At 36.2% G+C, this 25,027-nt stretch overlaps 1 protein-coding gene across 10 annotated transcripts in view; it reads right to left on the reverse strand.

Moving 5' to 3' along the window:
- Positions 1 to 1,100: 1,100 nt before the first annotated feature.
- Positions 1,101 to 25,027, reverse strand: part of FREM1 (FRAS1 related extracellular matrix 1) — a 163,349-nt gene continuing 139,422 nt past the window's right edge. For 8 of the 10 annotated variants that reach the window (XM_074330367.2, XM_074330366.2, XM_074330365.2 and 5 more), the window contains 8 exons: positions 20,272 to 20,421; positions 18,542 to 18,780; positions 17,762 to 17,809; positions 17,178 to 17,342; positions 16,877 to 17,005; positions 15,441 to 15,556; positions 6,028 to 6,113; positions 1,101 to 4,029 (listed from right to left, as the gene is read on the reverse strand). In XM_074330367.2, the coding sequence (XP_074186468.2) occupies positions 3,830 to 4,029; positions 6,028 to 6,113; positions 15,441 to 15,556; positions 16,877 to 17,005; positions 17,178 to 17,342; positions 17,762 to 17,809; positions 18,542 to 18,780; positions 20,272 to 20,421 (1,133 nt within the window). In that variant the 3' untranslated portion in view covers positions 1,101 to 3,829. The remainder of the gene's footprint in view (positions 4,030 to 6,027; positions 6,114 to 15,440; positions 15,557 to 16,876; positions 17,006 to 17,177; positions 17,343 to 17,761; positions 17,810 to 18,541; positions 18,781 to 20,271; positions 20,422 to 25,027) is intronic. The other 2 variants (XM_074330369.2, XM_074330368.2) reach the window with 1 other exon arrangement.

Genomic DNA, 25,027 nt, shown 5'->3' on the forward strand with positions numbered 1-25,027 from the left:
TCTAAAATGAATTTTATATGATTTTAAATAGCATTTTTAATTGCAATGTACTTCCTATAACATAAAATTCACCATTTTAAAGTGTATACTTCAGTAGTTGTTAGTATATTCACTACCACCACTATCTAATTCTAGAACATTTCCATTCCCTCAAAAAAAAAAATTCATATAAATGGAATCACGCAATACATGACTTTTTGTGTCCATCTTCTTTCACTTATAATGTCTTCAAGTATATAGCGAATGTTATCATACTCATCATTCAAAGACATTTTCCTTGACTATAATAAAACCGCTTGCTCAAAGTGGTAATAAATATGTGAAATAATTACAAAAGATTCAACCTACAGTTTGGAATATGTACTCTAGTTCTAGTGCTGACTTCTTACCACTTTAACTTCTGAGGGCCTGGGTCTACTCTGTTGTACAAGATGGATGTTAGATGAGATAATATCAAAGTTATCTCTTTTTTATTTGTATTACTCCAGGAATCTCAAAGACACAAAGAGACATACTGCTGTCTTTTTGGGGAAAAAAAAAAAAAAATGTTGCAAAACCAATTAGTAGATTTGAAAATTTTAGTTCCTAACTTGATCTGGAGACAGGAAACTTGGGTTAGCCGCTATCAATAACACTTTGAGCTGAATATAAGCTCAAGAATTTAACACCAGTTTTGTAATCAGGAGAAAAATATAACGAAAGACAGCCTGAGCTGTCTGTATCAGTCCAGTTCTAAAAAGTGATAATCAATGGTTTCCTCTGTGACATCCGTCCTGATAAAAAGCTCCATGCTTAAAAAAAACTGTTAGAAACAAGCATATATGCACGATGCTTTTATATTTTTATTTGTTTTTCTCATTCACTGCAATATCTCCAGTATCTAGGGTAATGTCAGGTGCAGGTTGGCACTCCATATTCAATTATTTGTAAAATGAATGGTGGGTGAATGGATGGATGAGTGGCTGGGTAGATGGATGGAAGCCATATAACTAAAGACTGATCTCAGAGTTAAGGATAAAAAAGACATGTTGAGTTTTCTTTTCCATCCTTTCTAACAACGGGTAGAATAAATATAAAATGTTAAAAATTAAAAACAGTGGTTCAGAACTAGAAACGTTTATTTTATTAATTTTGATACAACAGTAGATACAGTACATTTAATATGTTGCTTTGTTGCAGAAATTAATCAGCACCAGTTTATGGTTTAAATTATACAGCACGTACTGTTAAGGAAAATATGTGTATATTGATTTCAGCTGTATTAAAAATAAATGAAACAGAAATGTAACTAATGTCACCTGGTTCATCTTTACCACTCCTTGGAAGGAGATAAAATAATTATATCATTTTTAAGTTTATGTATAGCAAATATATGTTGTATACATGTATGCTTTTGTTAAAGACCAAAAATCACCAGACTCTGAAAAGCTGCACACTATTTTGCTGGGTTGATGCCCTTGAATACAGTGGGTCTTTTCCTGAGTCCATATTCAAGTGTGGGGAGAAGAGCTAGGTGGCATCCTGGTCCTTCTTTCTGGTGTTCTCCTTCTTAACTACCATCAGTCCCCATCTCTTGCTATTCAACCCTTCCCTCTTCTATAATCTCCCAGTCCCGTTCTACCATTGCTCCATTTCCTTCCTTCCTACTCCCACCAGAAATTGAAGGGTGACAGTTACCAATCAAAGTGGAGAGAACCATGACAATCACTTACTTCTCCCCACACAGTCAAACCCAATCATGAGTAAAAAATGAAGGTCATGATGACCACTTCCCAGCATCCATACTTGCCTGAAATTTTATTTGTATCTTCTTTCAATTACTTGGATTTTACCACTTGATTAATGCCTTCATGATCAGGAATATTTTAAAATATTCTTCTGGTTGCTATAAAGATTCAAAATATTCTCTCTTTGTGCTCACATTGCAATTACACTTAAATATCACTGTCATTGCAAAATGTATAACAAAATCTACCAAGTCAACAAGATTCTACATACGAGTTGCCATGGTTCTGGATTTCCAGTTTTAAAGTTTAACATAGTTCTAGAGTTCCAGTAAGAAGAAGCGGCCCTTGAATTTCTCATTCCTTGAACTTTTACTTCCCACCCTAAGCTACAACGCTTGAAGTAAACAACTCTTTGTTTATCTGGCATCACACCTTTCCACACTGCAGAGACCAGCGGATCAGAGGGGATTGGAACTGGTCTGGAGAATGGATTTAACATCTTTTAGTTAAGCACCAGAGACTACTTGTGTCATACAGGAGACCTGTATATTATATCAGTCCAGTACCTCCTTGTGATAACTAAGGTAAGGAGCCTCCTGACTCCACAATGATGTTTAACTTTATTAAGAGGTAGAATGTCTAAATCTTATCCCAGCCTCTCTTTGTAAATATTTCTATTAACCAAAATATTGATAAATGAGCAGAAATAAAAAAAGCTTGTCATATTTTACATCCAGAAAGTAGAGTGAATTTCTTCAGTGTTTTAAAATTTCACCCAAGGTATTACTATAATAAAACCTACACCACAGCTTTGTCTACTTGGTAACCTCATTTTGATTCTGAAGTTACACGGGTGCTCATATAGCAAGTTACATTTGGCACAACCATATTTTTTAGTGATTATAAAAAGAGGAACATTTTGAGTAAATGTTTCAGAAATAAATTTCCAATTTCCTGTAATTAAAACTTGATTTCAGAAGGGTGTTCTTGTAAGGTTGCAACATGCTTCAGTGCTATAAAAATGTTTTACACAGATGACATTATAAATTAATAAGGTACCTTTACATTAGCGAATCAAGTTAATATGGCATTTCTACAAATATTAACTATTTAAGGGCTCAAAATTGTATCAAAATCCTTTCTGAGGATATAGGCTTTCAAGGGCTCTGTTTTCAGTATTATTTTTCTTTGTTTATCAGCCTTGTTCATTGGGACACTTCTGAGGAGGCACATTTTTCTTCCATATATTAACCATCACTTATATATGCTCTTTACTCCAAATGTCTTTGAGAAATGCTAGTCACTGCTACAAACACGAATGAAGAGAGGCTCATGTTACTTCAAATTTTTCATGAGTCTGTAAGGCTGGAGAAACCCAATAATTAGCCTTGGAATGGTACAATGCCAACATTCTTATTGGAAAAGGAGATATGTCTCATGAGTAGTGATGAGTAGACCTCTGAAGCACAGGTAGCCCCAGAATTCTTACCTGAACTAGAGATTTGCAGATGAGCTTCCATCAGCAAAATTCTTTCATCTAAAGCTTTCCTTTTTCGCCACAGAAAATTCTCCTTTTGATCCACAGCCTCTTATTTCAGGTTTCATATTTAAAAGGGCTCCAAAGGGACAAAGCGACCCTTTGCAGTTCAACCTTGATTTAATGAACTGGTAGGGTTAGTTTCACTCAGACTGAATAAGTAGAAGCACCTGCAATATTGATTTCAGAATGGACTCATTTAAGGTACTGGGACCGAAAAAATCCAAAAACCAGGAAATTGGTGCTGTCTGAGATACGGGGTGGGGTTGGAATGGGGATCTCCTGGAACAAGCAAATCTTGCACCATATAATACATCAGGCATTTATTTTGAAAGAGATTAAGATGCAAGAAGTATATCTCTTCCTGTAAGAAATATTCATTTATCAATATTCCTGGAACTATTCATTTATGTTCCTTATTTATTAGATAGAATCGCTCATACACTATGATGAAAAAAGAAGTACCAAGTCAGTTATGCACCTTATTTTCTATTGAGCAACCTGCACAAATCCAGTAAATAAATAGGTGAGAAATCCCACTGGGCACCTGTAAAGCCAGTTACATTTAGAGTTTCCTGGAGCACACATAATTGTGAGGTTTGCCCTTCTTACAGTCCTTTGTTTGCCATTTTCCTTGTCTTTGAACCAAAACACAGTTCTTGCCAGGCTTTGAACGTTGAGGGGGCCCTCTCCTCCAGTTGGTGAAGGTGACAGGTTCACCTCCAATCCACTCCCAGGAGCCAGCACGCACTTGGTCATTCAAACCTAATGTGAACAAAAGAATGTGCCAAAACATTTATCACATTAATACTTGGATATCATATCAGTCTATTGCTCTAAGCTCAGTAATCACATGTAAACTTGGTCCTACATTCTAAAACATGGAATAGGACCTGGGAATCCTATAAGATGTAACTAAGCACATAAGGCTTTGGGTTCAGGCAGAAGTAAATTCAAATCCCAGCTCCACCACTTGCTAGGTGAGCATCTTTAGGCAGGTTGCTTAACCACTCTAAGTTTTAGTTCCCTCACCTAAGAAATTGGAATAAAAATAGCATCACTAGGGCTGTTTTTGAGGGTTAAATAAGATATGTCAAATACATAGCAAATACAACTGTCTAATAAATGGCAATTATTGTCCGTATTATTCTACAGGTAGAACTTCTATATCAGGAACACGGATACATTCTTGTCTATTGTTCTTCTTCCTCATTATTTAAATGTCTTCGTTTTCATATGTGAAAGTAGCTTACTAAGTATTATTTTTAGTCTAGAGCTCAAGACTTTTTTCAATCTGTTACAATTCCAATAAAAAGCAGCTTTTCTCAACTTGTCTCTACTCCCACTGGCAATTTTTGCAAATTACACTTTAATGTTGTAAAGCTCTGGTAATTTTTCTTAAAGAAGCATTCCTCCTCCTCACTCTCCTTCAGAAGAGAAATAAAAAGAGTAAGTGGAGAAAAGGACCCCTCATAGCATGATCTGACATCTCCCAAACCAAATTTGACTGTGAAAACAGTCTTAGTTACATAGCATATAATCTCCCAACTGACTCTCAGTCAAGTATTTTGGGATAGAATAAAATGAACTAATTTTGGTTAGAAATAACCTGTCTTCTTCTGGACTGTTTCCTTGAATTATTGATCAGGTGATGCTATGCCTAAGTATTTTTGTGGGGATAGAGTCTTCAAATCAGTTGTTGTGGATGCAGAGAAAACTTAGCCTCCAACTTTAACTTAATACTCTCATAATTTCAGAATTTAGAGACTCAGTGAGTGTTAAAGAGATTTTGAGAAGCCAAGAATGGGTTTATTAGAGTTCCCTGAAACACAGTACCTTTAAGGCGAGATAGCAAGAATACTGACTTTGCTGAGCCCTGAGAATGCTCCTAGTTGTAAAGTGGCTTGAAAGTATTTGTATTATTGTTAAAATTGTAGAAAATATTAAAACTTCAGAAAATAAGTGTACCTGGAGGTACAACAGTTCTAATTGTTTGACACATTTCTTTTGTTGTTGTTGTTAAGTGTGTTTTTCCAGGGCCCATCAGCTCCAAGTCAAGTAGTTGTTTCAATCTAGTTGTGGAGGGCGCAGCTCACAGTGGCCCATGTGGGGATCGAACCGGCAACCTTCTTGTTAAGATCACCGTACTCTAACCAACTGAGCTAATGGGCCACCCCTGGCATATTCTTTTTATAAATGTATGATATGTGTACATGTATATAAATGTATAAATATACATATCTAATATATATGAATTTCTTTTTTATTCTAAATTATTTCATGCTTCATATGGCTATGGACTCTGCTTTGTTACTTAGTACCTTACCACAAATGCAATGCATTGCATATGTTACATAATATTCATCCAACATATATTTATTGAATGAATTAAGAAACATAAGGCATTTTGTCATGTCTTTAATATTTAATATCTTACAAAAGCATGAAATATTTAATATTCCTTCATACGATACACTATAATTCATTTCACCATCCTCTATTTATAGCTAATTCTAATTTTTTACTTTTAGAAATACCATTTGTTGAATTCTCTTACCAGTAAACAGAACCACATCCCTTAATATTTCTTTGAAACAGATGTCTAAAAATGAAAGTATTGTGTGATTAAGATGAGTTTTAAAAGATAGACTGTCCAACCATGCAACGCTGTTTGTTGTTATAAAACCACAATCATTTGGTCCACAGAAGAGAGATGTTCTCTTCATGTTGTGCCTCCTCCCTCAGAACAGCACAAATACTTGCCTATCCAAAAAGGCTCCCTTCCACTGAAGTCCCAGAGCCATCGCAGATGCTGCCTGGAGAGGACAGTTACAAGGCTGCCCAGGTGACTATACAAAAATGAATGAAAATGACAGCATCAGTGACAAGCAGTTCAACATTTCTGCTAATATGATACGCATCTCAAAATCAGTTTAATATAGAAAAAGTACACATGTAGAAAGATCTTTCCAAGATTTTAATACTGCATTTTTTTTTTTTTTTTTACTTTAATGAGTATCTTCAGGGTGGGGTAAGTGACCAGCAAAGAAAGTAATATTTTATTATAATATCTGGGCTTTGCACCATAAATTCAATAGGTTTGAAATATCTTTTTAGAAAATCAGCAACTGTTTTCTTATAAAGATTCATTAGCTGATGCCAAAATATTACTCCTCTCATAGGAAGTTTATCTCTAAATGGCAAAAATTTGGCAATTATCTAGTTAATGTAATCAGTAAGGTAAACCAAATAATTCAGATAAAATTACTTGAGGCCTACATTTTGAGCTTGGTGTGTTTAGTCAAATACTCTGATAACTGTGATCTTTTCATCATACTCAGTGAAATGAGTATGCCCTCACTGTCAAAACTTTATAAGTGGTATAGAAGATAAAACACCTGTTCTTATAAACATACATATTTTTCCCAAATAGAATTCTTTTTTATAAGTTTAAGGTATACAGCATTATAACTTGAGTTACATATATATTGTGAAATAATTACCACAGTAAATTAGCATACATCATTTCATATAAATACCAAAAAAGAGAAAAGAATGTTTTCCTTGGAATGCAAATTCAGGATTTACTCTCTAAACAATTTTCACCTACACCATGCAGCAGTGTTAGCTATAGTCACCATGTTATACATTACATCCCCAGTGTTTATTTGTGTTATAACTGGAAATTTGTACCTTTTGATTACCTTCATTCAATTCCCCTACCCCACATCCTCCATCTCTGGTAACCCAAAATCTGATCTCTTTTTCTATGATTTTTATTTTTGTTTTTTGGATTTTTTTGGATTCCACAAGTAAGTGAGATCATACAGTATGTCTTTCTCTGTCTGACTTAATGCCCCAAGGTTCATTCATGTTGTTGCAAATGGCAAGATTTCCTTCTTTTTATGAATGAATAATAGTCCATTGTGTGTATATATACACCACAGCTTCTTTATCCATTCATTCAGCGATGAACACTTAGTTGGTTTCCATGTCTCCACTATTATAAGCAATGCTGCCATGAACATGAGGGTGCAGATATCTCTTCAACATCGTGTTTTTGTTTCCTTTGGATATATTCCCAAAAGTGGAGTTGCTGGGTCACATGGTAGTTCTATTTCTAATTTTCTGAGGAGCTTCCATACTGTTTTCCATAGTGGCTGCACTAATTTACAATCCTATCAACAGTGTACAAGTTTTCCTTTTCTCCACATCCTTGCCAGCATTTGCCATTCTTATTTTTGATGTGAGACATTCTAACAGTCATGATAATTCTTTATGCATTAGTTTTGCTGCTAGCTGAGTTATTTCTATAAGCAATATTTGATTATATTTAATTCCCCAGCAGTACTCATTAAAAGCTCTTTTAAAATGCTTTAAGAGACAATAGATAATTATTTTCTTTTTCTCCTTTTTTATAATACAGAAAGTGTCAAACAGGAAACCAAGTTAGTACGATTTTCTTGCCTGGTTAATAACCATTGATATTTTTAAAAGTAGGAAACAAAATTAGTAAAACTTGTATAAGTTTAGACAACTGTTGAATTGAATTTTAGTCATTTTGCCTATGTCTTTCTGAACTTCATATCCATTTTTTTGCTTTTCCAGATCACATACAGTGAACATAATTTATCCATTTTTTGATGATTTTTTTCCCCTAACACCAGTGCTTTACTGTTCTATAATTCAGTGGTGACTTCTGGACCTTCCAAGATATGTAAGGATCTTTACTCCTTTTCTGAATGGTCTTAGGCTGCCGGATTTGGGTTTTGTGACTTGTCTGACCTCATTATGTACTGTTAGCTCCTGTCTGACAGTTCAACAGATACGATACCACATCTTTTCCCTTATTCCTCATATTCAATACGGTCATTCTTCCTCATATCCAACATGCTGAGAGTTTAGAACAAGGAATATCACATATATGCTAAATACAGACAGAGGGAAGACTTGAGCAGCTGCCTCAGTTGATATGGCGTATTGAACAGAGCGTAGGAACAGAGCGTTCCACTTCCTGCTCTGCCCCTAATTCCCTAACAGATGCAACTCCTCACCATCATCAGGACGTAACGGGTTTTATTTAGCATCTCCTCCTGCTTTAAGGTTCATGAAACTATCATTAAATGAGACTGTAATATCTATTTTAGTTGGTCAAGTATAAGTTTGATTTCCTTTTTGACTCTGAGAAGAAAAAGTCCCAAAAAAGCAAGATGAGAAAATAGCTGTTTAGCATAGGTAAAATGTGAGGTTATTTATAAAAATAAATAAGTTATTTATAAAAATAATAGGCATTTATATGTTGATTATTTTATAAACATCATTCCTTTTATGCTCACATACATATAAAGTACAGTGAATATTAGATAGATATGTATATAGAGACATAAAAATAAAACATAGAGACACAAACAAAACTCTTTTGACAGCTTTGAAATTTGAAGGCATTCAAAGTGTAGTATTAAAAACAGAAACCTTAATTTTCCTAGTTACAGAAATAAACATTTACTTCTTTGAAACTTTTTGATTAAGTATAGATATATTTCAGAGTAACTCTTTAAGGATAGGTCAGCAGGGGTTCCAGACATTCCTGTGGAAAAACAAAATGGTTTCATAGATAATGATCTATAATAATACAATTACCAAATGTACAATGACTGCCTAAGGAAATGAGCAGATGAGATTACAATATGTAAATTCAAGAAATACCTAATCTAGGAGTCTAGCTCCTCTGGGTTAGAGAAATAATAAAACACCAATGGGGAGGAAAAGAGATTGGAGATAAAGATTGACTTGAGTTAGTAGTGATCTGATTAGGGATAAGGGATAAAGTAAAATTTGCTGTTTTTCTTGAGACACGGGTGCTGTAAATTACCCTATGTAAAGGATCTTTAGGTAGCAAGGGAGCCCAGGAAAACATAGCCCAGAATTGAATAACGGTCCCTGAGACCAAATCAAAGATATACTAGATGAATATTAATTCTAATTATAGAATCTAAAACCAGCTCTAAAAATACTTATGCAATATTGAAATGATAAATTTTACATCACAGAAGGAATTGATACTTCCAAGAGGAATACTTATTTTCAAGCCAAAGAGGTTGGAGAAAAAAAGAATAAAATGACCCTGAAAAGTAATTGGTGAAGGGAAGCAGGGAGGCCCACAGGATGAATAAAAACATTTTGAATGGTGGGGAAAGTCTTGAGGTTCAGAGAAAAACTGTACTGAGGAGGTAGCCTTGCTGCCCAAAAATGTTCCTCTTAGAATGACTGATTCAAAGGAATATGGAGATCTTTTATTTTTCTATTAGTTTGCTTTTCATTTGCACCTAGACAGTTTCTGAAATGCTTATAACTAGTATTAACTATTTTTAGGGTAATCATTGTTGTCCTTCTGAAATAAAGTGCATATTGAAGTATCATACAGATGTAATCAGACTTAACATTCATATCCATCCTTTCCATTAAAATTTTAAAATTAGAAGCTTTTTATGATATTTAAAATAATCTCACACCATATATGTTTTCTTTGCCTCTCTTACATACCCTGGAATACTACCAGAAATGGTATTTGACAGATGTTTTAATTTCTGGACCAATATGGTGAATTGACAATGTGCAATTTGAGTTTATATTACCGATAAATATATAATTAGTCACATAAAATATGAGAAATCTCCAACTGTCCTTAAAAATTTTCATTTCTTCTGAAAACTTTCTCAGTTTTACATGTAAAAAGAAGTATCTGTTCCACAGCTTTAAACAATTCTCTGAGAACAGAATTTATAAAAATAACTTCAAAATATATGAACAAATTAGTTTTTAACCTATTTATAGTATCATGTTTGATCTGCTAGATATGATCAGTAATCTCCTTGAATTAATAGGACAGATGGAAATTTTACAATTTAATTATAATAGTTTATTTCAGAATAAAATATCTTTCTATTTATACTATCTCCAAGTGTAATTTATGTGTTACATATTTAATCAAGAAATATTTCTTGTAACTCATATTATTACATTTAGATACACAGAACTTCTTAATTGAGCCTATAATAAGACATCAACTCCACAAAAGCTAAATACTGTCATTTAAATTCAGCGATGTTTACATCCTTGATAGAGCTTTGTGGGAAGGGAATATGGAGGAAATTATCAGGACAGTATGACAACTTTAATGGTGTAAAATGCAGGGTTTTAGGACTTGACATATAGGACAACTAAATGTAGAGAGTTACGGTGTCTATATCTCTGAAGCTCATTGATGAATGAGGAGTGATTTCGTTAAGTTGTGGGGCCAAGACTGGGGGATAATACTTAAAAGTGTGGTCTGATCTACAATAATGTCCTAATAAATATTTGTTGAATGAATGAATCTATAAACTCAGAACTTGATTGTATCTTAGGTTTACCCTGAACAGTTACTTTGATTCTAATCCAAAGGAAACTTAGAATCCATAACTTAATAAAAAATCTTAATTTGTCTTTGTTGTGAAAGATACAAAATTAACCCATAGTTTTGAAAACCTACTTCAGGTTAGTCCCATACAAAGTTAAAATAGGTGTCCTTGTCAATTCACCTGAGATAAGATATCCCCTATGCTTATGGAACTAATTCTGGAGAGTATAATAGAAAAGTAAGTCCTTACTGTTCCTTTTACTTGCTTGTATGACAAAGCACAAGTGATATTGCTTCCCCGAACCCCTTGATTTTATCTGTAAAAGGTAGATAATAATGCCAGCTTTCCTCGCTAAGGTGATGGGAGGATCAAACAAGCTAATACACAGAGTGTGACAAAAAAATTTATACACTGTTTAAAAAAGGAAAAAACTATTCCAATTATAATACTCAATATATACCAACAACAAAAGATGACTCCTGCAATTACTAGAGGTGCTCAAAGTGGTTACCATCAGCATCAAGACACTTCTGATTATAGCAAACTACTGCTTGAGCAACATTGACCAAAGTGTCCACTTGCATACATTTTTTTGGTACCCCTATGTATGAAGAATTATGTAAACTATAGAATGCAATATAAAAGGAAGGGCATTATTGGCAAAGACACCTGTAGAATTAGGTCAGGCTAGTATGAAAGGGTCACAGCATGAAGGTGCTTCAAACCAGGTTGCAGATGAAATCCTAGGTTAAATGCAAGAGGAAGTAGCTAGGCTTTTAAGTTAATTTGGGCCTTAAATTTATTATTGGGATAAGTAAATTGTACAATATTAATAGATACATGAAGAACCCCTTTTATAACTAGTCTTACCATTAAAACCCAGATGCAATTAGATCAATTAGATGGATCAATAAAATAAAATAAACAGAGAGAGTGAGGGACTAATATAGGGTTGTCAACATGAAAACATCAACAGTATTACTATAAGTTGCCATTGTTTCATAAGAAATAATTTTTGACACCAAAAAACTAAAAGAATAAAAGAATGATTACCTTACACAAACATCGATGAATGGATGGAAAGATAGTACTCAATACACATTCTCATTTTTCTCATCACATTAAGAACCAGGTAAAGCTTTATTATACTCACAGTCCCCTAGATTTCCTTGCGCTATCTTTGAGAACTACCCAAAAATGAACAATAAGGCTGCTTTCAAACTTGAGGTTTGGGGGTTCTATTGCTCTGTTCATCTATATTTTACCAATAGATCACAGCAGCAATTTGAGCTTGATAACCTTGGCTAGAGAATAACTGCACTTCTGTACTTGCCCTGTTCATTACTGTCAGTAGAGAAACTGTATCTTCCCATCTGTAGTATGTTGCAATCTTCTTGCTAATTGTGAAATCAAAGCCCTTTCCTTAAGGAGGAAAAAAGACCTATCCCACTATTCCTAAGGCAAACTTTAAATAAAGGTAGGACCTCTGAACCTTGGACCATCAGAAAGATGAACAAGTGGGTCCTAGAGGAAATTAATCCCAAAACATTACTGGAGGCAAAAATGACAAAACTGAAGCTGTCCTACACGGACACATCATGAGAAGACAGCGTTCTTTGGAAAAGACAATAATTCTAGGGGAAAAAAATAGAAGACAGCAGGGAGAGAAGAAGGCCCAACATGAGATAGATTGACTCCATGAAAGAAGCCATAGGCATGAATCTGCAGGGGCTGAGCAGGGCCGTGAGGACAGGAGGACAGGAGGAGAGGCCGTGTGGACATCACTCATTCACTGGGTCTCAAGGAGTCAGAGCCAACTCAATGACCCGTAACAACAACAAGGGTGCCTGGTTATTTCGGTGGAAGAATGTCTTAATTGTTCTTTCACATATAGCATTATGGGAATACTGAAGTATGACAATTAGGATCGTGAACTTGTTACAATGATGTTGCTAAACCGTTTTTTAAAAAATATATATCAAAGGGATTATTCATTATGAATTTGTACCAACTGGACAAACAGTTAACCAAGTTTACTATTTGGAAGTGCTGAAAAGGCTGTGTGAACAAGTTAAACAAAAATGACCTGAACTTTTCACCAACAATTCATGGCTCTTATATCACAACAATGCACCAGCTCACACAGCACTGTCTCTGAGGGAGTTTTTAGCCAGTAAACAAATAACTGAATTGGAACACCCTCCCCACTCACCTGATCTGGCCCCCAATGACTTCTTTCTTTACCCAAAGATAAAGGAAATATTGAAAGGAAGACATTTTGATGACATTCAGGGCATCGAGGGTAATATGACGACAGCTCTGATGACCATTCCCAAAAAAGAGTTCCAAAATTGCTATGAAGGATGAACTAGGCACAGGCATCAGTGCATAGCTTCCCAAGGGGAGTACATCAAAGGTGACCATAGTGATATTCAGCAATGAGGTATGTAGCACTTTTTCTAGGATGATTTCGTGAACTTAATTGCCAGACCTCATGTATGTATTTAAGCAATGATTATCCATAAGATTTTTTAAAAATTTTAACTTATTTTATACCACCAAGTAATCAAAAAAAACTTCAGGCCACTGACTAACCTCTATAGTACCTTATACTTAGGACTTGAAATACAATCAATGAAGGATGGTTGATTTGACCAGTTTTTAAATATACTTTTGAAATATTCTATTAGCTTTTTAAAAATCTAAGTATAATTTACATGCAAAAAATATGCATAAATTTTAAAGTATTCAATTTGATGATTTTTGACCATAGTATATATATTTATGTCAACAACCAGCCAGAGCAAAAGATTGAAGAGTTCCATCACTCTAGTCACACCGCAATTCCTGCCAGAGATAGCTGTTTTTGTATTTCTAACACCAACTAATAGGTTAGTTGGGCTGCTTCCTCTGTACATAATGTTTTTGAGAGTTATCCACCTTGTTGGAGGTTTCAATAGTTCATTCCATTATTGTTTATAAAATAATTTATCAAAAAAATTATCTACAGTATTCCCTTTTGATGTAGAAAATATAAACAACTCCTATAAATCAGTACCAAAAAGACAAATGACCCAAACTATTATTATTATGAAAAAGGTTGCTATGGGGGCCGGCCCAGTGGCTCAGGAGGTTAGAGCTCTATGCTCCTAACTCCAAAGGCTGCTGGTTCAATTCTCACATGGGCCAGCAGGCTGTCAACCACAAGGCTGCCGGTTCAATTCCTCGAATCCCACAAGGGATGGTGGGCTGCGCGCCCTGCAATTAACAATGGTAACAGAACCTGGAGCTGAGCTGCGCCCTCCACAACTAAGATTGAAAGGACAACAACTTGACTTGGGAAAAAAAAAAGTCCTGGAAGAACACACTGTTACCCAATAAAGTCCTGTTCCCCTCCCCCAATTAAAAAAAAAAGGTTGCTATGAAATTTTTGTGGGAGTGCCTTTTTAGTTGCTAAATGGGGATGCTGCCCAATTCATGAATGCTTAATAAAGCCAATTAGATCTCCAAATTTAAAAAAAGAAAGAGACAGACAGAGAGAGAGAGAGAGAGAGAGAGAGAGAGAGAGAGAGAAAGGAAGGAAGAAAGAAAAATAAATTTTTGTGAATGCCTTTTTATTTGAACACATATTTTTATTTCTCTTGGGTAAATACCTAGGGTAAATTGGTAGGTCACAGGATAGATGCATGTAACTTTTTAAGATACTACCAGACAGTTCTACGAAGTGGTAATACCATTTTACACTTCGACCAACAATACATTAGAATTCCATTTGCTCTACAACATTTGGTATTGTCAGTCTTTATGATTTTAACTATTCTAGTGCGTGTAAAGTGATATTTCATTCTGATTTTCACCTGCTTTTCCCTGATGTCTAATGGTGGTGAGCACCTTTTCATGTACTTAACGACCAATTGTATATCTTTTCTTGTGAAGTCTCCAAGTCATTTGCTATTTTTTTGTCAGGTTGTCTTTTTGTAATTAATTTGTAGGAGTTGTTTGTATTTTCAAGATTCAAGACCTTTATCAGATATATGATTTGAGATTAGCTTTTCCCAAATGTGATTTGTCCTTTCATTTTCTTATTAGCGATTTTAGATGAGCATAACTTTTTAAATTTGATAAAGTGCAAGATCTGACTGATATCCACCAGGGACTTCTCTAGTCTCAATTTACAGCCATGTGCATATTAGCCTAATTGAATTGTTTTGGATAATATCCAGGTACGCAAAACAGGAGGGTCAGGGGTAGTTATTTATGCATTTTTAAAGTCCTTCTGAACTAGGTTAATTTTGTTGTCATTTTTGAACCACAAGCCATCCTTCATTGAGTGTTCCATTACCCAGTGACACTTTGTCCAACCTGTCTGGTTTCATAATCATCAATGCCCCTTATGTTATCATAGGTCTGATGCTAAGACCTTTCATTGCTATATTTTCAAATCAATGAATAGGAATTCCTATTTAATGAAAAAAAAGCTAGAACCTGCAATGCTGCTGACTCAGAAAATCTCCTTCTGACTTTCTTCAAAAGATTGAGATGGAGAGGCTAAAAAATAGAGTTGTGGTAGTGCTATAATCTTAACATAAAAGAGCTAAATCAAAGGTCAGTCCCAAATCCATTCTGAACTTCAGAACTCTCTCTGGCCTCCTAACAACGCCAAGGGTAGGTATTGGACACCCAACACTTGAATGAATGAAGCACCCCTACAGTTCCATGAGAAAATAGAGAAACAGTAGGAAAGAAGACAGTCAAATTTGAAACAAGGTTTCTTACTGTTCCCTGCAAGCTTGGGCAGCTGTGCTCCAGGTGCCTTGTTGCTCTGTGATCAAGGAGTGGCAGTAGCCTGAGTGATGGTGCCACCCAGCTGGGCAGGATTTGTCTTCTACCTCCTGAAAAATAGTTGCCCATGTTCACATCATAATGGTCTTCACAGTCTACAGCCTGTTCTCAACATAAAGAATCCTATGAGTCTCCTAATTTAAATAGAGTAGCTTTGTCACCAGAAAGGAAGTCAGCCCTAATCCCAATTCTCCACCTTGAGAAATACAATGGCTTCTTACAGAAAACACTACTAAAGTTGGCAATGTTTCAATTCTATACCTGTGGCATTCTGATAATGAAACAAATTATTTTTAAATTGTATTGATATAACCAGTGTGTTCATGTGATTTTTAAAACACCCCTGCATCATTTTTCCCCCTCGTCTTTAAAGTGTAACAAGGGCAGGAAGAAGTAGCATGAGTTGACAGATCATTTCCTCCCTGCCATCTTACAAGGTACGATCAAACAATACAGTGAATGTTTAAATTGAAAAAGTTTGTTACAGTAAAAGACACATTGCCATTAATCCCCTTCAAAATACTCCTCCTCGCTTCGAACACACATATCCCATGGTTCTTATCACTTTCTGAAGAAATTCTGGAAATCTTTCGTGTTTTTAGTAGTGCTGCCATGGCTGCCTCGATGCCCTGGATCATCTTTATTTTGGGGAAGAGCCAGAAGTCACATGGTGTCAGATCTGGTGAATAAGGTGGATGAGGACACACTGTAATGCTTTTATTTGACAGAAATTGCCATAAACCAGAAGCAGTGTGTGACACGGAGCATTGTCATGATGGAGGATGATTTACGGCACACTTTATAACATACCTTCTCTCAACCAGAGTTCACACCTGACTGACTGTTACTAAGGTTCGATATGCTGCTTCTTGTATTGAAGATCTTGCCTTTCCGTTGGATGGCACTCGGCAGCAGCATTCACTGTATTTGTTGATCACAATGGAAAGGCTCCATGTCACACATGGCTTCTGGTATATGGCAATTTCTGTCAAATAAAAACATTATGGTGTGTCCTCATCCACCTTATTCTCCAGATCTGGCACCAAGGGACTTCTGGCTCTTCCCCAAAGTCAAAATGACCATGAAAGGAAAACGTTTTGAATCGATACAGGACATCGAGGCAGCCATGACAGCACAACTAAAGATACTCACGAAAGAGGACTTCCAGAACTGCCTCAGAAAGTGGCAAGAACAATGGGATAAGTGTGTTTGAAGTGAGGGAGAGTATTTTGAGGGGGAGTAACAGCAATGTGTCTTTTACTGTAATATATATATTTTTAATTTAAACATTCACCGTATTGTTTGATCATACCGCATATCGCAGGGCATATGGCAAGTAAAGGTATTTGGCAATTCAGCCTGTGTCCAACCTTGGTTTGGGGGCTCCAAGCTTTCCAGGCAATCCCATTGCACTTATACAGCTTTTGGAGGCTTTCTTCAAGGTGGAAGAGTCCTTTCAATTCCAGTGTGCAGTTCTTTGGAAATGTGGGCAAATGGCTCTATAAGAAGGAAAGACAATTGAAATTTAACTTAATGTACAGTGATGACTGACTTACCTCCTTTAGGTCTTCATTTGTTGAGTAGCATTTGTGTTGAGTAAACTGTCCTTAAGCTTTATGGCCCAGCAAACAGCTTGCTGTAAGGTGAATAGGAAGAAAAAGATTTTCATACCTGTCTGGGGAAGTGTGAGTCAGTTGTGGATTCCACCTTATCTGCTTGAGGCAGTTCTGCCACTTTGATTGTCTTTTGTGGCTGACTAATAATGGATACTTTGGTGTTTCCTCTGTGAGCTGGGGACCTGTCATCCTCCAATTGCAGGGAAACCATTCCATGATACTGAGGAAATCAACAAACAATAATAAAAATAAAATAAAAAAACACCAAGATAGCAAACAAAAAGATTTGTTGTAAAAATGAGCAATTCAAAAACTGAATAAAAGCAAAAAGTTGTTTATTTTTCTGACCACCCAATCCTCTAAAACAAATTTCAAATCAAGTTTTTGAAATTTACAGTGTTTCCCCGAAAATAAGACCTAGCTGGACAATCAGATCTAATGCGTTTTTTGGAGCAAAAATTAATATAAGACCCGGTCTTATTTTATATAAGACCGGGTCTTAATATAATATAATATAATATAATACCAAGTCTTATACTAACTTTTGAGAAATTTATAGAAGACATAAAAAAATAGATTCAGCAAATATTTTTATCCATAAATACAAGAAAGTTAGCAATTCTCTCAAACTATACTTACATTATAGATGATGTCTGTTCCATTTCTATAAACAGAGGATGGATGAACCTGAAATTAACACAGAACAAAGTTGGCTTGAATAATCATTAGCAATAGGGTAAAACCCATCTAGTAAGATCCTGTTAATATTGGAAAAATTTTTAAAACATATGTTTCTCAAAATCTTCCATGCCCAAATCATTGGACTTTTAAAAATCACTGGACCTAATCACAACTTATCAATGTTGATGCATATATTCATAGCCCCAGTTAGGGAGAAAAGACTTTCTTATTTTGTTGGTACATCTACAGTACACAGAGGTCCAAGAACACACACACACATACTCATGATTGTGTGCCTGGTTAGAATGCTACGCTATAAAGTCAAAGCCATGGTTTCCACACTCAAGTAGATTGCTTAATCTCATTCTATTCTAGGGCCACTGGTCATTCCCTGTCTTGATCACAAAAAGAACCAAAGCAGAAATCATCTGGATGAGTCAGTATATCTATCACCTCAAATGAATTGGGGCAGCATTATGTTATTTGTATTAGGTTGGTGCAAAAGAAATTGCAGTTTAAAAGGCAAAAAAACAATTGCAAAAACCGCAATTACTTTTGCACCAACCTAATATATACCAAAGGGACTTCATGACCATGCGAGGAACCATGGCCCCCACTCACTGGGAGAATCAAAACAGCTTCTTCAGTGTTTCAGAATACTTGTTAACATTAATAATAACTTTAGATTCTTTTGATATGTACCCCTCACATCAAATCCCCAAAGTTGCCCATCCTTACTGTTTTGCCATTCCCTTGGGTCCTAAGCTTTAGTCCATAAAGATCTGTAGAATCAAAGCCCTGTGGGGTGTCTCCCCTGGCAACGGCGAGCCGCTTGGAAGATGGAAGAGGTCTTCTTTCCAGATGAAAAGAACCAGAAGTGGTGTGTGAGGAAGACCCTGGGAACAGCGGGGGCCAAATGCCCTTCTTCCATGCTTTGTGCTTGTTTGGGTTGAAGGAATATGAAGGATGGCACTGTCCTGGAGGCATGTAAGATGGCAGGTCAGTTCATTTTACACAAACAGATAAGTGATCACATCCACACAGCCCCTGGAGCAGCTTGTCATTAAACTTAGATGGATGGTTTTCCCACCAGATGTTGCCTTTTTGCCATTTGCCAGGAACTCCTTTAGTCTTCATCAGTTTCCATCCAGGAAAGCTGTGCCCTTCTGCACAGCTACAGGGTGATTATAAAGTCATGAAATTGATTTCACAAACCACAGATGAAAATCACTCTGTGGGATTTTATAATCATATCATATGCTTTTACCACAACAGCCTCACTTCTCTTCATATTCTAGTATTCCTCAATATATCAGGTATATTCACTGATCAAGTATCATTCCACAAACACTTCCAAGTTATTATTCTTTCCCCAGTCTCCTAGAGGTAGAAACTGAAATTGTTTGAACATATCAGTGAAATCAAGTAACAGTTTTAAAAATTAGCATTCAACCGCTACAGGACAAAGATCCAGTAAATCTTAATGGAGCTACTTCTATTGGAAACATTGCCAATTAGTATGAAAATAATCTAAAACCAGAACCCCCGTCTGGATATTTTGTACTTCAAGTGTAAAGTGTGTACTTCATGTGCTTTATGTACTTGATGTACATAAAACAGAAAATTCTACTGAAAAAGAAATAAATTTAGTGAGGAAAGGTGGTGGGGAGAGATGCTGTGAAAATGTGAGTATTATAAAAGAAAAAGAGGAGGAGATAACAGATTTCAGATAAGGAAAATATAGGGACTACAGGGTATAACAGGTATAAAAACAGGGATATAAGAGCAAGCATGGTACCTGGGCAGTTGTCAAATGCTAAATAGACAAATAAGTACAAAGCATTTGGCAGACACACACACACAAAAAAAATCAAAGCACCAAGGACTTTGGTTGGTTTTTGTTTTATTGAGTTCACAGGTTGTTCTTTAGCATATACTACCCAGGAACTATTATATTTGGCTCTGCAACCCAAGGTTATTATTCATTAATATTTTCTAGCTGCTCCTGAATCCCCAAGCCAGCTGCATCTTTCACATCTATTTTTCTCCCATTCCTTCCTCTTTTACGTCTTTCCTAGTCACATTCCATTGGGGTCTCAGATTTTAGGCATTCAGAGCTCTCTTTAACAGAGGAAGATAATTACAGCCCTACAAACTCTGGGGAAAAATAATTGTCGATTGATTCTCACCAACATTGTTTCCCCCTTGGTGAGAACAACAAACCGGTAGGAAAAAAACCAACTATGGCACTGACTTGTTGCTTTTCTGAACCGATAGTTCTTAGCAGGAGGAAAACTGCATGAAGCAGAAACCAGAATAAAGGGCCTACATCATGGCTGAGGTTGCTTTCTTGACAAGAAATTAAGCATTTTTGATGTGAAGGCATTATCAAGCACATTGGCTGTTGAAAGCAAGCAGCTACAGTGCCAGGATTGCTCCTGATTTCAAGATGAGGATCAAAAGAATACCTCCTTTTGAGTCCAAAATTTTCACTGCAGCTTTTGTCTTTGTGCCAAGAACTGCATTCACAGGGGAGTTCAGAATTACTTCAAAGACCTCATCATCTTCCTCTAATCCGTCATAGGTAATTGCTATATTCCACATCTTAGTTGACATTCCTACAAGAAGTAAACATTTTAATTACTCTTTAATTGCTATTTCAATCACCTAGGTGTCAGAGAAATATATTAATTAACATGTCTACAGCTAGACTGCAGTATCCTGAGTGAGCTATTGTACTGCTACCAGCTCACTCACGTCCTGCTGTTCTCCCAAATAACATGAAAAGACCACATTTGTTCCTGGACAATGATGATTCCGTTTAAATGCAAACACTGTAACAGAAAAAAGTAAGCTGCATTTTGCAAGGGATGAACAAAAAAACGGTTAGTAGATGAGATCCAAGACTTAATTTTTTCCCAACCTGCCCCTTCTCTTCTTAGGAATAAACAAGTACTGCAATCTAAAAAGCTTAATAGTTTCAAAACTCTTAAGATGTTGATACAGACAGTTAGAAGTGATTATCGGATGGTACTTTGTGCTATTCATGGAACCCTTGAAATGATTGATTTCTACAGACAGCTGCTTCTATCGGCTGCCCCACTTCCTGAGATCCTTCTAGCCTGCAAATTCTTTTGCTGATGATGTCATACTCAGTAGTTTGATAGTCTCCTAGAGAGAATTTATGGGATGGGAGTTGTAGAAATAGACTGAGCCCTCTTGTTTTTTTCTCTGTCTGCCTCTGTTTGTGGAGTTACAATCAAACTTGGTTTATAGTAACTTTGTGAACATAACACAAAACCATTTGGATTATTCAAACATATCCCCAGCCAGCCTACCACCACTCAGACAGGAAGCAAATCAACCCCCGAAACACAAAATATTAAAGGTGGGAGAAACTTCTGAGACTGTCTAAAGCTGGCCATTTTCCATGATGTAGATTATAGGACATACCCCTGAGTTTATTTTTTTAAAAAAAAAGTGGTGGCAGGAAGAAAAGAAAATACCTGTTTAGTGGAGAAAGAAGGCTCAAGTTTAAGAGGAAAACAAAGACAATAAAGTTATGGTTTAACCTTCTAGGACTAAGTTTTGAAAACCTTACTCCTTGGCTATTTGAGTGCTTTTATTCCTATCAACCCTTTTATATAAGGAGTTAAACATTTCATTTCTAGCCTCTGAGAATCTGAGTACTTTTCTCTTTGCAGATTTTTTCCGACAGATTTGTGCCTCTCAGTGGTGCAGTTTATATGATGGCCTCCTTCCTGAAGGTATGTCGTTATACATTTCATGATCTAATCAAAGTCTCATCTATTCACAGCCGAATCCAATGGAAAGATGAAACTGTTTACTTACCCTTCACTTGGCTGCACTTAAAAGGAAAAAAAAAAAGTATTTGACATAATTGTATTAAAAAAATAAGCTAACAGCTCATTTGTTAGGCTTTCAGTATCAACTGAGTTCTTAAAACAACGACTTTCATAGTCTTTGCAAAAACAGAAGCTGAAGCAGCTAATATAAAATATTTTATAAGTCCCACCCCATGGATGGATAAATCAATTCATCAAAATACATTAATTTGTAACTATTATGTAATTACCTTTGCTTTCGATGCTATGGAGAATACCAGAGGTATAACATAAGCAAGCCCTGACATAAAGGAATTTAAAACTTCTTCGAAGAGACAAGATGTATGGACCAGAAAAGTCAATTATTCAAGGCTATGTATGACTAGCTTCCAAAAGACACACAATAGATGGTACGTACTACATGTATGTGGGCTCCAGAGGTGGAAGGATCTGGAGGGAGGAAATGGGAAAACAACAAAAGCAAAGGCAAGAGGATAGCAAAGCAGAAGCCTTGGTCAGGGAAGGCTGAGCAGACTAGCTGGTAGGAATAGAGAGGGCACAGAAGTGACTAGGAAATGGCAAGGCCACAGTAGCAGTTTGTAGCCAGATTGCCCACAGTCCTGGACACTAACTCGGTGGCTGGATTCAGACTTTAAACCAAAGGCAACAGGGAAAACTCTTGAAAAACGTACATCTTGGAAAAAATGAAACTGAAAGTGTTATGTGGGGAGATTTAGGGGCCCAGGCAGAGAAGCTGCAGTAATAAACAGACAGCTGCAGTAATAAAACTGGCATAAAGAGATAAGAGGCTGGACAATGAAGAAAGCATATGAAAACTAAGATTTTCACTATTCAGAGAACTATTTTGACTCTCAAAGCCCATGGAGTTAAGCAGTGTTCAAATAAAAATCCAACACAAAAAAAATATTTCCAAGCCTAACCAATTGCCCTCTTGCTGTAAGAATTTTTTAAAATTATAGTACATCTCCTTTCCCCCGCCCACCCCTAGAAAACCTTACAATTTTTTGTAAGACATTATGGAGTAGAAACAGATGGTTAGAAAAAATCTATTCCAAGTTTCATGTAAGTGCTTCTGATTTGTTTGCCTGCATTTCAACTTTGTTTCTATGCCTACCAGGTGTGCACATAGAACCAACTTTTTTACATTAATGAGATTGGAAGTAAGACTTTCTTGCTTTTTCTTTTTCTTCCTTTCCCACTTTCAAGGTGCAAAGTATTTGTTAAATTACTGAGATTATAAGTATTTTCAGAAGGCTTGAACTGGCCCCATGTTCCCATAAAACAAAAGGTGCTGAAGAGGAGAGAGAAGGTGTCATTTTATGCAGACATGTCCCACTTTACAGAGTAGGTCAATTCCTGCATATTTTCCTGCAAAGCAGATTTCACCATTGAAAGACATTTTTCTTGATGTTTTTTAGTAAATACCACATTCGAGATCTGTTCCTTAGGGAAATATTTTGACTGTTAGGAATGATGAAGTCTCAACTAAGAATGTGGCAAACCTTTCAAGAACACATATTTTAAAAGAAAACAATCGTTTTCTTAAGAATATTTACACTTAAACTCAAGGTTAGTCACAAAAGCTGAATATAAAGTAGTCAGGATTAGTTTTTGGCTTGGTACAATGACTACAAGGCAAGCTTACTTGAGTATAGCTCACTAGCCTGAAAAGTCACTCGGTTTCTCTCCCGCTGCCTCCCAAGGGTTCTTAAACCGTATAATATCCCACTCTCTTTGATTTCTCACTCTCTTCACCAATCATGGAAACTGCTGTTTTTAAAGACTTGAACAGATTGCTTTGGGCAAAAGGGGTAGAGCTGGGGATGGAGACAGCAGACCCAAAAAAGACCAGGATTAACAACATGGGAGTAAATAAATATTTGCAGGACCTGTGGATATGGGGAACTTAAAAATTCTCTTAAGTAAGACTTCAGTTTATGAAACTGTTTCTGGCTAATAAGTTCCAAAACAATGAACAGCCACGTGTTGTTTCTTTTTCATTTATAAGATATGTTTATTTTTGTTCTTAACATGTCTAAATAATCTCTAAAAATCATTACTATTTACAACCCTTAGAAGTCATTAGTATTTACTCAAAAATAGAATATAAAGTCTTCTAGACAAATGGGCATTTATCTTATCCAGTGAAATCTTCAAAAAAGTAGCTTTAAGAGATTCATCTAGTGTGATATATTCTAGTTCCTATCAACCCAAACAGAGCACTGGGTGGGCGACTCAAATCTATTAAAAGCCAAAATCACTTACAGGCTTGTAACAAACAGACCTCAAATGATAGAGATGACATATGACAGAGTCTTGGCTCTCAAAAAGTGGAAAGGTTGGAACTGTCTTAACATGAAGTACAGAAACGACCCAGGGCAAACACATCAAACCCTTTCGTTTTAGGATTGACCAAAACACAAGAGCCTGCAGCAGCCCGAAGGTAAACATCAAATACATAATGGTAATAGCTCTTTTTCACAAAGTTTGGTCAGCCTGAGGAACAAACTTATGAAAGTCACCAACTTAAATATCACAGGAGGAGGCCAATAACAATATTTGGGTTCTTGTATGTCAAATATAAGGCTCATTGGGGTAGGTTGAATTGTGTCACTTAAAAATCCATATGTTGAAATCCTAACTCCCAGCACCTCAGAATGTAACCTTATTTGGAAATAAGGTCCTTGCAGATGAATTAAGAGAAAGTCTTATTGCTAGAGTATGGTCTCTGATCTATATGACTGGTGTCCTTATAAAAAGAAGAAATTTGAACAGAGACACACATACAAGGAGAACACCAGTATGGACATGAAGACAGCAGAAGCCAAGGAACACCAAAAATTCCAGCAAACCACAAGAGCACAGAAAAGAGTCATGGAACAGTCTCTCTCCCTCACAGCTCTCAGCAGCAATCAACCTGCCAACACCTTGAACTTCAACTTTTAGCCTTCGGAACTGTGAGAAAAGAAATTTCTGTTTTAAAGCTACTCAGTTTGTGGTACTTCGTTAGGGCAGCCCTCGCAAACAAATACAGTCATCAAACATCAGGTAACTTGGGGTAAACTGCAGAAAGGCAATTTTTTGTGTGTTTAGATTAAAGTTGTCCATGTTGGAGTGGTGATGGTATTCTGGCTATTTTGTTTTGCCTTTGCCTGAAACGTCATGTGGCAGTGACAAGCGATGGCAAGACTTTTGATTTTGTGGTGTGTTCTCAGGGCAGAACACCTCCTCTACAGGAGACCACAAAGCCACAAGCCTCGTAAGCCTCATGAGGCTCAAGGCCTTTTCCATTTGCCCTGGACAAGTGATCAAGAGCAGGGATCCAGAAAAGAAAGAGAGAGAACCATGCAGTGCAGTG

The sequence above is a fragment of the Rhinolophus sinicus genome, chromosome 16 (genome assembly GCF_057876585.1).
Source record: "Rhinolophus sinicus isolate RSI-liver-muscle chromosome 16, RSI-T2T, whole genome shotgun sequence".
Lineage (NCBI taxonomy): Eukaryota > Metazoa > Chordata > Mammalia > Chiroptera > Rhinolophidae > Rhinolophus > Rhinolophus sinicus.